The sequence below is a fragment of the Orcinus orca genome, chromosome 18 (genome assembly GCF_937001465.1).
Source record: "Orcinus orca chromosome 18, mOrcOrc1.1, whole genome shotgun sequence".
Lineage (NCBI taxonomy): Eukaryota > Metazoa > Chordata > Mammalia > Artiodactyla > Delphinidae > Orcinus > Orcinus orca.
The window spans coordinates 31,612,227-31,624,687 of record NC_064576.1 but is presented as its reverse complement, the minus strand read 5'-3'; the positions used below and the strand labels follow the sequence as shown (position 1 = coordinate 31,624,687).

At 38.5% G+C, this 12,461-nt stretch overlaps 1 protein-coding gene across 3 annotated transcripts in view; it reads right to left on the bottom strand.

The window, feature by feature from the left end:
- Positions 1-1,601: 1,601 nt before the first annotated feature.
- The window catches only part of KLF12 (KLF transcription factor 12), a 450,263-nt gene continuing 439,403 nt past the window's right edge, over positions 1,602-12,461 (bottom strand). For all 3 annotated transcript variants that reach the window (XM_004284271.4, XM_049700997.1, XM_033414043.2), the window contains one exon: positions 1,602-11,587. In XM_004284271.4, coding sequence (XP_004284319.1) covers positions 11,406-11,587 — 182 coding nt within the window. In that variant the 3' untranslated portion in view covers positions 1,602-11,405. The remainder of the gene's footprint in view (positions 11,588-12,461) is intronic.

Genomic DNA, 12,461 nt, shown 5'->3' with positions numbered 1-12,461 from the left:
TTAGGACCCCTTCAGATGCTCAAAGCAACCAGGCTTGGGAAAGTCAAATATACAGTGCACTGAGCCTTCCAACCTACATGGAAGGATCGGCCTGGATGGAGTGGAGAGTGACATGCAGCCCTCATGGCTCTCCTTGCACAGCGTCTCTGAGTGGAACCCAGTGATTTCACAGAACTCAAAGTTCATTTACAAATGGATTTGAGTCAGGAATAAAGTGAGTCAAAATCAATTTCAATCTCTGATTTTTATGAGTTATTAAACTACACTACGGTTTGCCAAGTATGAAGAATAGCATTTATTGGATTTATTTTTATTTATTTGTACATACATAATCAAAGGTATTTGTCGAACATCTCTGTGATATTCATCACTACTTATTCTCTCTATCACCTGGACCCCCTGCTCTCCACCTTCCATCCTTTCTCCATCCCCTTAACTCGTAACCCTTCAGTAGCCTAAGACACCAATCCTGGAACCAGACTGACTGGGAAAGTTGCCTGAACTCATTACCTTACTTTTACCTCTGTAAAATTAGGATAACAACAGAACCTAACTCAGGATGGTTGTAATGAAAAAAGGGAGCAAATATAATACTTAGAACACTGCCTGGCATCTAGGAAGTACTCAAATATTGTTTTAATTATCATCTTCTTATATAATTGTTAGTAGCATTTACTACCATTCTCATTGTTGAATGGATTCTTCTAGTAGGTCTCCAATTGAAGGACACTAATAGGAGGATACAGTAAGTCCCCTACATATGAATCTTTAAGTTGTGAACTTTCAAAGATGCGAACATGCGTTCGCATGTCGAATCACCGTGTCTGGCGTACGTTGTCACGTGTGTGCATTCTCTACAAGTGGTTGTGCTTTTGTGTACTTTATTGTACGGTACTGAATAGAGTACAGTAGTACAGTATCTTTATTCCAAACCCAGGATATCTGGAAGCATGGGTAAAAGCAGAGGTGATATAGCTGGTACTACTGTATTTTTCAGGGCACTGTACTGTAAGACTAAAAATGTTTTATTTTTTGTGTTTGTTTGGTATTATTTGTGTGAAAAATATTATAAATCTATTACAGTACAGTACTATATAGCTGATTGTGTTAGTTGGGTACCTAGGCTAATTTTGTTGGACTCAAGAACAAATTAGATTTACGAATGTGCTCTTGGAACGAAACTTGTTCGTATGTAGGGGACTTACTGTACTTAGATTTTTCAAGTGCTTTTTTAGCAGTTATTTAAAAGATAGTCTACTCATTAATGGTCTTATTTTCAAAACGCTTATAATTGTTTTCTTAAAAAGTTTACAGAAATAAACTAGTGTTGGCATGTGTTAAATGGATCATTCTACACTTAAATGATCCACAAAGTCTGAAAAATATTATAATTCATTCAATTATAGAGATTTAATTTTAGGCTCTGAAAAAATCTCTTTTTCATATCACTTCATATTTCTGGACCACTTTTTAGTTTTACATTCATTAAAATATTGTTAGGAATCCCTCTTTAGGTCCTGGGTGTTATGAAATAAAACCCTGTCCATTTTTTAGTATAGAGGCTATCTTGTTCTGTGTTTTAAATTACTATACACAAATGGTAAAACTTTTCATAACAAAGGTTTAATTAGAATGGTTAATAACTATGATTTCCAAAGTGTCTGGATCAGCCTTAGTAATAATTAGGGAGTTTCGTTCCATACAAAATGCTTTATTTAACCTTCATGCCTTCATTCAGATAATTATACAAATGCATACAGTTAAAGGTTTAAACTCTATTTCGGTTCACAGCTCAATTCATAGGAAAGTTGAATACAGAAAAGCAATGCACCAACAGAATATGTCTGAGACACCATTAAAAACGATAACACTTGTTCATTTACATCTCTGAGAATAGACTGGAATAATCATCCTCTGAGAGAATCTCATTAGGAGGGTCTCCCTTTACGTTATCATAGGGCAAAAAAAAAAAAAAAAAAAAAAAAAAAAATCACCATTTTACAGTAAAAGGAAAAAAGCTCTGAGTATATTTACAATACATACACTATACATAAATACAAGAACAACACTTACATAATATTAATAAACTTATAACAGGGGTTGCCTAAACACTACAGAGTATATAAATGCAGAGGAAACTATTGGGAAATTAGATCTTTAGATAAGCTGGAGAAATAAATTCATTTGCAATTAAAACTCTGAACAGAAAACTAAATGAAGATTTAAGAAATTAACACATTTGCTTGCCAGCATTATTGGGGGGGGGGCGGCGGGTTTATCCTTTAATTCGGAGGACCTCCTCTGGGCATTCTAACTCTCTGGGGTCAGAGACCCAGGAGCCTTTTGTAAAATTACACCTGTAAAGTGAATCAGACGCAGCACATCTATTCAATTTGCTGTTCAGAGGCTTCAAGCCTAGAATAACTGTTTTGTAAACGAAAGGATGTTTTTTGTATTTTTACACAGCTCTTGTAATCCAATCACCATGTATAATGAGCTAAGTGTCAAGGAAAAGGAAAAAGATGCCTGCTTGATTTGGTCAAAGATGATATTTTTCTTTATTCTCATGTGTTTTTTCAAATACCACCAAGAGATTTATTCAAAAGAAGATGACGTTTGAATTGAATCCCACACACCAAGAGCAACGTCTAGACTACTACTAATTATAACTAAGTCATTTTAAGTGGCAGGTGGGTATCTTAAACGTGGTCTGTTCTCATCGTTTCACAACACAAAGTTCTGAGTACATTCTTCTATGGACAAACATGAATTTGCTGGTTTCTCTCTTTTTTTTTTTTTAAATGAGCATGTTATGATACACATAATTGCATTATGATACAGGATGACATAATACAGAAGACGATGTTTTCAAGCTGGTTTTGTAAGTAGTTATCTCACATCCATGGGGAGTTGGTTTGCCACGTGATGCAATGTGTCCCACACAGACATGAACAAAACAATACAGCCACCATTCCATGGGTCGGGGGCGGTGATGATAATTATTTAAAATGAAGTTTTAAACACAACAAAGTGTGGACAGACAAGTTGATAGGAAAGAGCCTTGAATATAGGCACCAGTGCCCCAGTTCAACAATACCCATCCAATGTAATCAAGTCTGAGGGACGAAATATATCCTGTAGTCTGGATGTAATTACAAAATTCTGTTATGGAAAAACTAGCAGGGCAAACACAAGTAGGACAAAAGCATTGCCTATAATGTTTTATGCTATAGCTTAGGAGTATGAAATTAGCAGAAAGGGAAGATGTTGGTATATCCCTAAAATACCCTACTTTTTGATTACTTGAGCATTTTGACTAGAATTTGACCCAAATTCTACCCTCCTCTTCACCCTTACTTGGAAAAAGCAAGATATAATAATTCACACAAGGAGTCCATTCATTGGTTCTTGCTTTGCACAAAGGGCAGACTGTTGCCTCAAACATTTAACATTTCTAGAGAAGTAATCCAGAAAGAAAAAGTACCGATGTGACTATTTTCACTATTCACCTCTTTTCAACTCACTTAAAGTTGTGGTTTTGTTGTTGAGAAATTATTGCTTGTGAAACCCAGTTCACTGAGGAGAAAGCCCCTTTCCGCAGTGGGCTGTGTGCACACGGAACACTTGCTGTCAGCATGGAAGGGAATTTGCTTATACAGGTTTTATCTCTTCCCTCAGCCAAGTAACATGGAAAACGATCATAATTCAGGAGATTCATTTTCAGAAAAAAAAATACCACGAGAAATGACATTCTCTTAATGTTTTCTAAAAGTCCATTAGTACTTCCATAAATCAATACTGTCAGAGACCTTGTTCTACATAGAAAAGGGGGGTCGGGGTCATTTCTCTGAGGTTGGACAGCTTCCTACGTAAAATTCAATTAACCTAACAACAATACTAAAAACAAATTACTTATAAGGCTACTGAAAACATTCCAAGGTGGTCCTGTTAGGTGAGAAATCTGAAAAGGAATTGTCCGTTCTCTCTTCTTGATCATCTGAATGTTCAAGATGGTCTCCCCATTCACCACCGCCAAGAGTGGGCTCTGTTATTAACGACTAGCTCCCATGGAGGTGAACATTTCAAATGTAACTTAAACATACTCTAGAAGGTCTATACAGGTGGAAAGCCTTCTAGTAAACCTACAAAGAAATACGCAGAATCGAGAAAACCTGCTCTGTCAAAAATGCTACAAAGTGGGAAGAGTTTTAATGATTTTGGATCTCCAGGCCAAACATTTTAAGAGGCAAGTGACAAGCTCAGGGAGACAGCTGGCTGGTGCTGTTTGTTTGTAATAATCCTCCATGTGTGACTTTCCAGGAGAAAACTGATTTCAAATATTATGTACCACGGTTAAGTCACGTGCTGTATCATGTCCCTATATCTTATTCGGAAAATAGATGATACACATTCATAATAAAACTACTTAAGGGGCTTCCCTGGTGGCGCAGTGGTTGAGAGTCCGCCTGCCGATGCACGGGACGCGGGTTCGTGCCCCGGTCCGGGAAGATCCCACATGCCGCGGAGCGGCTGGGCCCGTGAGCCATGGCCGCTAAGCCTGCGCGTCCGGGGGCCTGTGCTCCGCAACGGGAGAGACCACAACAGTGAGAGGCCCGCGTACCGCAAAAAAAAAAAAAAAAAAACCTACTTGAGAGTTAGATATGGAAACGTGGCTTCTGGGAACACACGTGCTGTGGTGCACTGGGAAGAATACAGGCTTCAGAGCCAGAGAGAGGTAATGTCACATTCCCACTCTGTCGCTATTTCTGTTTGTGGACAACTCAGCCACCCATAAAATCTGGTACTGTTGTACAGATCAGAGGTAATATGTCTAAATATTGCCTAGTATAGTGCTTGGCACGTAGTAAGGGTTTACTAAAGAACAGCTATTATTTTCATGGTTTGCTGAACTTTTGACCTTTCAAGTTCTTTTAGTTCTTTCAGACAACTTGCAGAAAACAGCCCAGTCAGAAGACTTGCCTTCAGTGAGATTATGGAACGCAGCAGCTTTCCTTTGACACTTAAATGGTTATTTTATACCCTATCCTGGCATATTTCCTTCTTTCCCTTTTATTCTGAAATGCAGAGGAGGAAACGGGAGATGGTTTTCTAGGCCTATGATCTGGTTCTGGAGAACACTGTCCATCGTGGAGGTCTTCACTGTCTAAAGCCTGAGTGTTTAATCACAATTATACTTTTAAAATTGCTCTTACCAAATGTTTGGCTCTGAAAGAATATGATTTTACTGATAGCTTGTTTGGGTGGATTTGTGCTCTGAGATGGTAAGGCTGGTGAATTTCCAGGGCTCTTGTCTATTCATATCATCTCCTCATATATTTCTATTCACGACTCCACTTTTAGCAGTGAAATAATGATAGGAAAATATTGTGAAGTTCTGAATGTGAATCTGGTCATTTCCAGGACTAACTGTAAAGCTTAGTCAAAGACTAGGCCTACTAAGTGTCAGTCATACCTTTGTAGGCTTTTTGGGGAGAAATGATTGTGTCAGTATTCACTCCAAAATGGTTCTTAGATGATAACAGGAAATATTAGGGGAAAAGGATATGAAGAAATGTAAAGATGGATTTTTGCAGTTGATATCAGTAAATAAAATAAAGGAAAGCAAACAAATATCTCTAGTGTTTTGTTCTAAATAAACTGGCTTTTCTTAACCAAGCAAAACTTTTTGAGCCACACACAAGTGCTTCATAAGATTGGGGCAAATCACAGTGAAGTTTTCCTCTCAAAATTATAAATGCCGTGTGCCAGAGTATATATTGGAGATAATCATAAAGTTCAGATTTGCATTCTTACATTCTGTAGTTAAGAAAGATTAAATTAAGAAATGCTAACATAAACAAGATTAGGTATATTTAAAACACACCAAATAATTTTTGAGGGGGTATACGAACAGATTCAATTTACTGTGTGCATATATTTACTCTGTGTGCATGTGTTTCGCAAAGGTGGAGGAAAAACCCAGTCTGATGAAGAATTATTGCTGTGTAAAAGTACAGGAATATCTCATTGGTCATAATGTTTATTGACAGGCACTTTCAGCTTTTAATTCATTTCTGAAAATTGGCATTAGCTTATTCCTATTGCCAGCACAGATTCATTTCACATGTGGCCATATCCATGGCACTCATCTTGTCAACAGGTAGCTACTGCTAAAAGTATTCCCTCCGGGATTCAACAAGAATAAACACCTGTAGAGGGTGTTTGTTTCTTTTGCTAGAGAACTACTTCATAGAGGAGGAAAGTCACTGAGAAAAGAGAATAATTGCTAGATGCTTCTATTTTAGCACAAGTAAAATCCTTTGCAGCTGTTTTTCTCTTTTCAGGCAAAGACATTTTGAGTTTGGAATCAGTTGGCTGCAACTTAAAATGACTTCATTGCGTTCTAAACCATCCTGGCTAAATTGAGACAAGTGGCCACTCCATTTTGTCAGGAAGCACAAGGGCTGTGCTCTGACAAAGCAGAACAGAGTCCCCATGGCAATATCACTAATCGTGTGTAAGATACACAAGGCATATCTGAACAAGTTTTTTTTTTTTTATTGTGATGAAAACTAGAAGCTCTTTTTCCCAACATACTTCATCAAACTATTTACAACCTCTGTAAAATTTGTGAGTTTGAAAATACTTTTTCCACTATCACACATGTCACGAATACAGTAAAATATCTTCACTCTATTTCTTTAAGATGCAGTATCCTCCTGTTTCATTTTCTTATGCAAATCTGAATTTCTATTGCAGTTGCACAGTATTTAGCATATTTAAAGTACCAATGGACATGGGTTGCTAAACAGACATTATTCTATAATGAAACTGTGAAAATATAGCATTTTAAACTTTTATGTACACTTCTTAACTATAAAATGCAGGCAAAGTCATATATAGCATTATAAGCTGATTCCCTAGTAAGGTAAATAACTTACATTTCTAGACAGCATGGATTATTACAAATTCATTCTTTTAAAAAAGTTCTCTGTTGATATTTATTAGCCCCCTGGCTGCTGCATATACAGGTGTGTACACAGGTGTGCATCTGTCGGGGGGGCCTGAACAGGTTAAGTGGAAGGCAGTGTGGAGATAAGGAGAAATGTGATATGGAAGACACATGGCTTACCAAACCCCTTTTCTAAACAAAACCAAATCAAGTTGAAAGATTTTTTCATGAGATGCACTACCTCAGAAAAGTGGAAGGCAGAGACCTGATCAGTGAAGTTGCAGAATACATTTACCTCCTAAATTTATAGGCATTAATTAGTAAGGAGCAAAATCTAAGATTGGATTATGGACTAGGTGTATTAAGGCTTCCTGGGCCTATCATGATTCGTAAGAGTTATCTCACGTTCAATCCTTTACACAAAGATTGTAACTCAACATATAATGAATGCTGGTATTCTTAACACTGCTTAAATTCTGTCAATCCTTACTGTAAATGTTAAGACATCTTTATAACAACATCATGGCTACATTTCTAAGCAGTTGTAACAATGTAACAAAGGCGTATTAATACATTTGAAGGCCTCACCTCACCAGATTTATTCAATTGCAGCTTTGATAAGTATAATAAAGTACAGAATAAGGAATACTGCATCTTTATCCATATACATGTTATCATTCTAATGAACTGATTTCAAAGTGCAGAATTGTATTTATGTTTAAAACACAAATAGCAATTTGAAGTTAAAACAACTGTATAAAAATGAACACAATCTTTGTATAAGCTATTCCAAATTTCAACCATTATGAGAAGGGCCTTTTCAATCATCTAGAACTGGCATTTGTAAACACTGTAGCATTTTGCAAGTTTTTCCCCCATGACATTCCTCTTCCTATTTTCCACTTAAACTTTAAAGTGAATAAAAAGTGCTCTTTTTTTAAAAAAAATGTGGTTTATGTTATTGTTATTCAACTGCCTTTGAAAATAAATGTCCTATAGTGTTTTGTAAAAGTAATGCCAGGCAACAGTATAAATTTTATGGTAAAGCCATTAGCAATTTCAGTCTAAATGCCTTAATAGAACTTAAGACAAGTTATCAAGCAGGCTTCTCAAAGTCCACACACAATTGATGGGATGGGGCTGGAAGTGGATGGGGAAGTGTGAATCTTTTCCCAAACAACCTAAGATCAGGATACAAGGAGGGAATCTATTGAAACCTCAAAGTCTGTACCTCTTAACTTTTCAAATAACCTTAACTTCCTTGAAATCAATCTCTAAAATGCAAAGAGACAGGTCAACTGTAGCTTCTCAAGCCATTGCAGCTACCTGTGTCTAAGTTCCCAGACATGCACATACGCCCAGCTGCAAACTGAATAGCTTCAAATTTGAAACCAAAGAATGCTTCTAGTTAGAGAACAACTGAGAAGTCCTTTGGATTCTACTCCTTTTCTGTTGTTAATCATCTACTGTGCTTTTAAAAAGAGTCTAGAATGGACATAAGATAAAATAGAGTAGGCTTTTCTATGCCTGAAGATATTCTTACTTAAAAATGTAATTCCGTCTCTCCCAAACCACCTTCTTTTCCACAGGGAAACACTTGTAGAAAATTCACCAAGGAGAATTTGATGTGTCCCAAGACAAGCCCCAGGTAAATTTCAGTCCTGCGACTAGATCAGCAACTCATTCACTATTTGTGCTTGGATCCCTCCTTAGAAGTATCAATACATCAAAGGGGGGAAATGGCATAATGTTGACAGGTTCTATCAGTAAAATTACTGTCTCAGTTGGGTTGCCACTTTCAGGGGGTGAGCAGACAAGCTCACGTCCCTGAATTTTTCCTATGTTATTACAGAGGAGCAGCTCATTTCGTTCTGTGCTAAATTTAAATCGAGCTGTCACTCAGGAGGCTCCCACTGCCTGTCAGTTCTATGAATTCTAAAAACCATTTCTACCTGTAATGCTCTCATGGTCTCTCAGCAGAGAACAGGATTGGCCCTTCTTACGAGAGCAGGCAGAGTTAAATCAAGTCTGCCCTTCACCTCAGTGATTCACCTACTATCTGCCAACTTGGTTCCAGGACTAGCATAGAGGGCTTCACAGCTGTGTTCACCATGCTCTGTGTTCGTCATGCTCTGTGTTCTTTGCCACTGACCAGTAACCAACACTGGCCTTTCTATTCAAAATAGTCACAGGCAATGAGAAGTAGGAGTTGCATACAGTACAGATAAAAAACTTTCCAGTTGGTAAAAAACCCCACAAAAACCCAGTGCTTGGTGGGTAGTACACTGTTGTAGCTAAAGAAGCTATTTATCCATAGAATTGCAGCCCTTGTTGGAGGGAAACTGCCAATGAATTTTTCAGACCTGGCAGGAAATGTAGAGCACATATTTTTGAAGATAGAATTTGACCTGAAAATCATTATGCTGTTGCTTGAACATTAAAAAAAAAAAAATTCCTTTTAATGCCATCCAACACAAATCATCCTTTTTCAATGTTTATAGTTTTGCTTCACCAAAATAAGATTATCTGAATTAGAAGATAATCCTAAAAAGGATAATTCTAGAACCAGAAATTATTTCAGAATGTTCACACCTTTAAAAATGAGCTAGTAATATTGTGAGGTTGATTTGTGCAATTCTCCAAATCAAGTGTTTGTAATTAAAATATATTGCAAAGGTCTATGCTGGCAACTTCTTATACCTAAGCTATAAAAAAAATCTTAACAACAACAACAACAACAACAACAACGACAAAAAAAACCTCACCAAGCCCCTTAGCCACAGAAAGCTGAAAAAACCCAGCTTTCAGTGGGGAAAAAATATGATGATTTTTCTGAAAGAATGCTCATTGGTGATGTATTGCTTTGTTTACTATAGACTTTGCTAGTTGCAAAAAAGGCTCATAATTTTTGGGGGCTGACGGGACTATAATTTCCTCTCACCCTCAGCACAGGATGAGTGGGTTCCATATCCCTGCAGATGCCATTGCAGAACCACTGGGTGCTAATACAGTTTAGAAAATGAAATCTGTAGAGAAGAACCTATTGGAGAGTCACTTATCCTTGGCTCTCCAAGGGAGGAAACTAGCACCGTGTCAGGCTTTCCTTGGGGAGCATTCCTTTCCCACTGACTTGGTTCCAAGAACGGACCCATTCACCCAAGAGTTAATTCCCTGCTATGCCTCCGTGGCCTTTCTAGTCACCAAATAACTGTTTTCAAACAAGAAAAGGGGGAGCATAATCTTTAATTGTGGTACTCAACCAAGGAGGACAACAAACAGCAGAAAGATTACCTCAGTGCTGCAAATGTAACCAAGACCTCTAAAATGCTGGGGTGTTTTTTACAATCCCTTTAGTAAGTATGAAAATTGGTAACATGAGTCCTCAGTGAAGTTATTGTAGGCAAGTCCTTTTATTCATTATTGCTTTTCTCCTCAAGAGGCGCATTATTTCCATCTCTGCTTTGTCTGATTTTTTCATGTTCACTGACTGCCTGGTCAGCCCCACCTCTTACCTTGGTGCCAGTGTGTCTAAGAAAGTTTCCCCCCTCCCCCCGATTCCTTGTAATCAAATACTAGGGGCAGGAAGAGATGATGCCTAGGTGACAGAACACTGCAATTTGAAGTGGGGCAGTAGTTTTTTTAGACAGGCTCTTCCTATTCAACTACAGAACAGCTCTGTGCCTGTCCATGCCAGGGCAGACACCAGGACTAGACTCCAACTGAAATGTCGCTGCCCCTCTGCTCGAACAGATGAACAAAACAGAAGCAGAACAAAACAAAAACGATCAACAACAAACAAATGAAAGAATCAATGTTGGTTTTCTCCAGGGCATGGATGGCATAATGACAAGTTGCGGGTGATATCTAGTGGCTGCCATCACTATTGCAAAGGGCTGCCTGAGCGCTCCTTTCTTTTCAGGTAATGGAACCTCTCCAACAGCTTCTTCTTTTCTACTTTCAGGCTGCTTGCTGGTAACAGATTGGAAGTGGGTTCTATCTTACTTAGACAGTAACTCAAACTTTTGTAAAAACGGGTTCAGGGGTGGGATGATGGGAGAATAATTCAAATTTACAAGGTCTTGCTCTAGCCATCAATTTGTGGTAGATGACCTTTAAAGTATCAATAACAAAACGTCTGACAGCTCAGAAAATGTACAAACTACAAACATCTTGAAATGGCAGAGGACACAGCACGGAAAACAATGCCTGTCTCTTCAGCATTTGTGTCACCGATCTCCCAGGCCAGCATGAAGTTGTTTCTCGTGTAGTCATGATGGGGGTTACCTTCAGACCGAAAGGAGAAGTGTTACTACTTCTTTTTCCTGCTCTGCTTTCAGACATCGTGGGATGGTGATGCCCTTTTGTGTTAACACTGTGAAGGGGATTCAGCCCTGCTGAATTGGGTGCCGCTAAGAGATCCAGCTCTTACACTCAGCTGGACAGGTAGCCTTCCTCACACCAGCATATGCCTCCGGCGGTGCAGTGCCAAGTGATCTGACCGGGAAAAGCTGCGATCACAGTCTGCGCACTTGAATGGCTTCACTCCCGTGTGTTTGCGGTAATGCCTCGTCAGTTCATCCGAACGAGCGAACTTCCAGGTGCAGCCTTCCCAGGTACACTTGTAGGGTTTCTCTCCTGGAAGAAACAAAGGGACACACACTTTGGTGCTCCATCATTTCTCCAGAAAAACCATCCCAACGTGATATTTGGGGAAATGACTGTTCTCAATGGATTTTCCATTTGGTAATCCTTTGGTTGGGAAACCTAATCACCCCACCAGCTGGTGTTGGGTCAGACAGGTGGCGGTTCAATTTCGTCTCTCTTGCTGTGACACTGGGCAGGTTAGTTAACACTTGCATCCTCAGTTATGGGTAAGTTACTTTGCAGTCAAAATATCAAAAGGCATAGACTGATTGCTACTGGATATAATCACCATGGTAGACCGGAAAGGCGTGTTAGGGAGCTCTACCTAGGTTGACTGATTCCAGGGCTAAAACTCACAAAGAATTATAAAGGGTAGTGATTTATATGTTTTGTTGCAATATTCCTCCAAACAGTGTATCACTTAGATGTTTAAAGGCTATTTTAGGGTACAATGTCCTTTTATCAGTCCCACAAAATTTCATTTAAAAGGTAAGCACTCTACCACCCCCAGAAATTAGGTATTAAGTACTTATTATTTATAAACATCTACTGTTTGTTTGTCTACTGGGAAAGAATCCTAGATACCTTAATAGTGCAAGTTTCAATATCTTCTTCAGTGACTTAAGAATTAGGGCAAGCCCTAAGGAATCATCAAGTTGGTCCTAGTGTTGAAACCCACAGTAAAAAACAGTCTGAAGAAGTATGTAATTTGACCAGATCCCTCAGTCAACTCGTAAGGACAGTAAAATATGCAAAGGCTTTGCTGGGAAAAGATATGCTATCCATTGTCCAAAAGAGCTCCCTGGGGGAACGGGACAATAGTTGACCTAGGTGTGCTTTTTCCTGGCTCTCATTCAGAATGGAA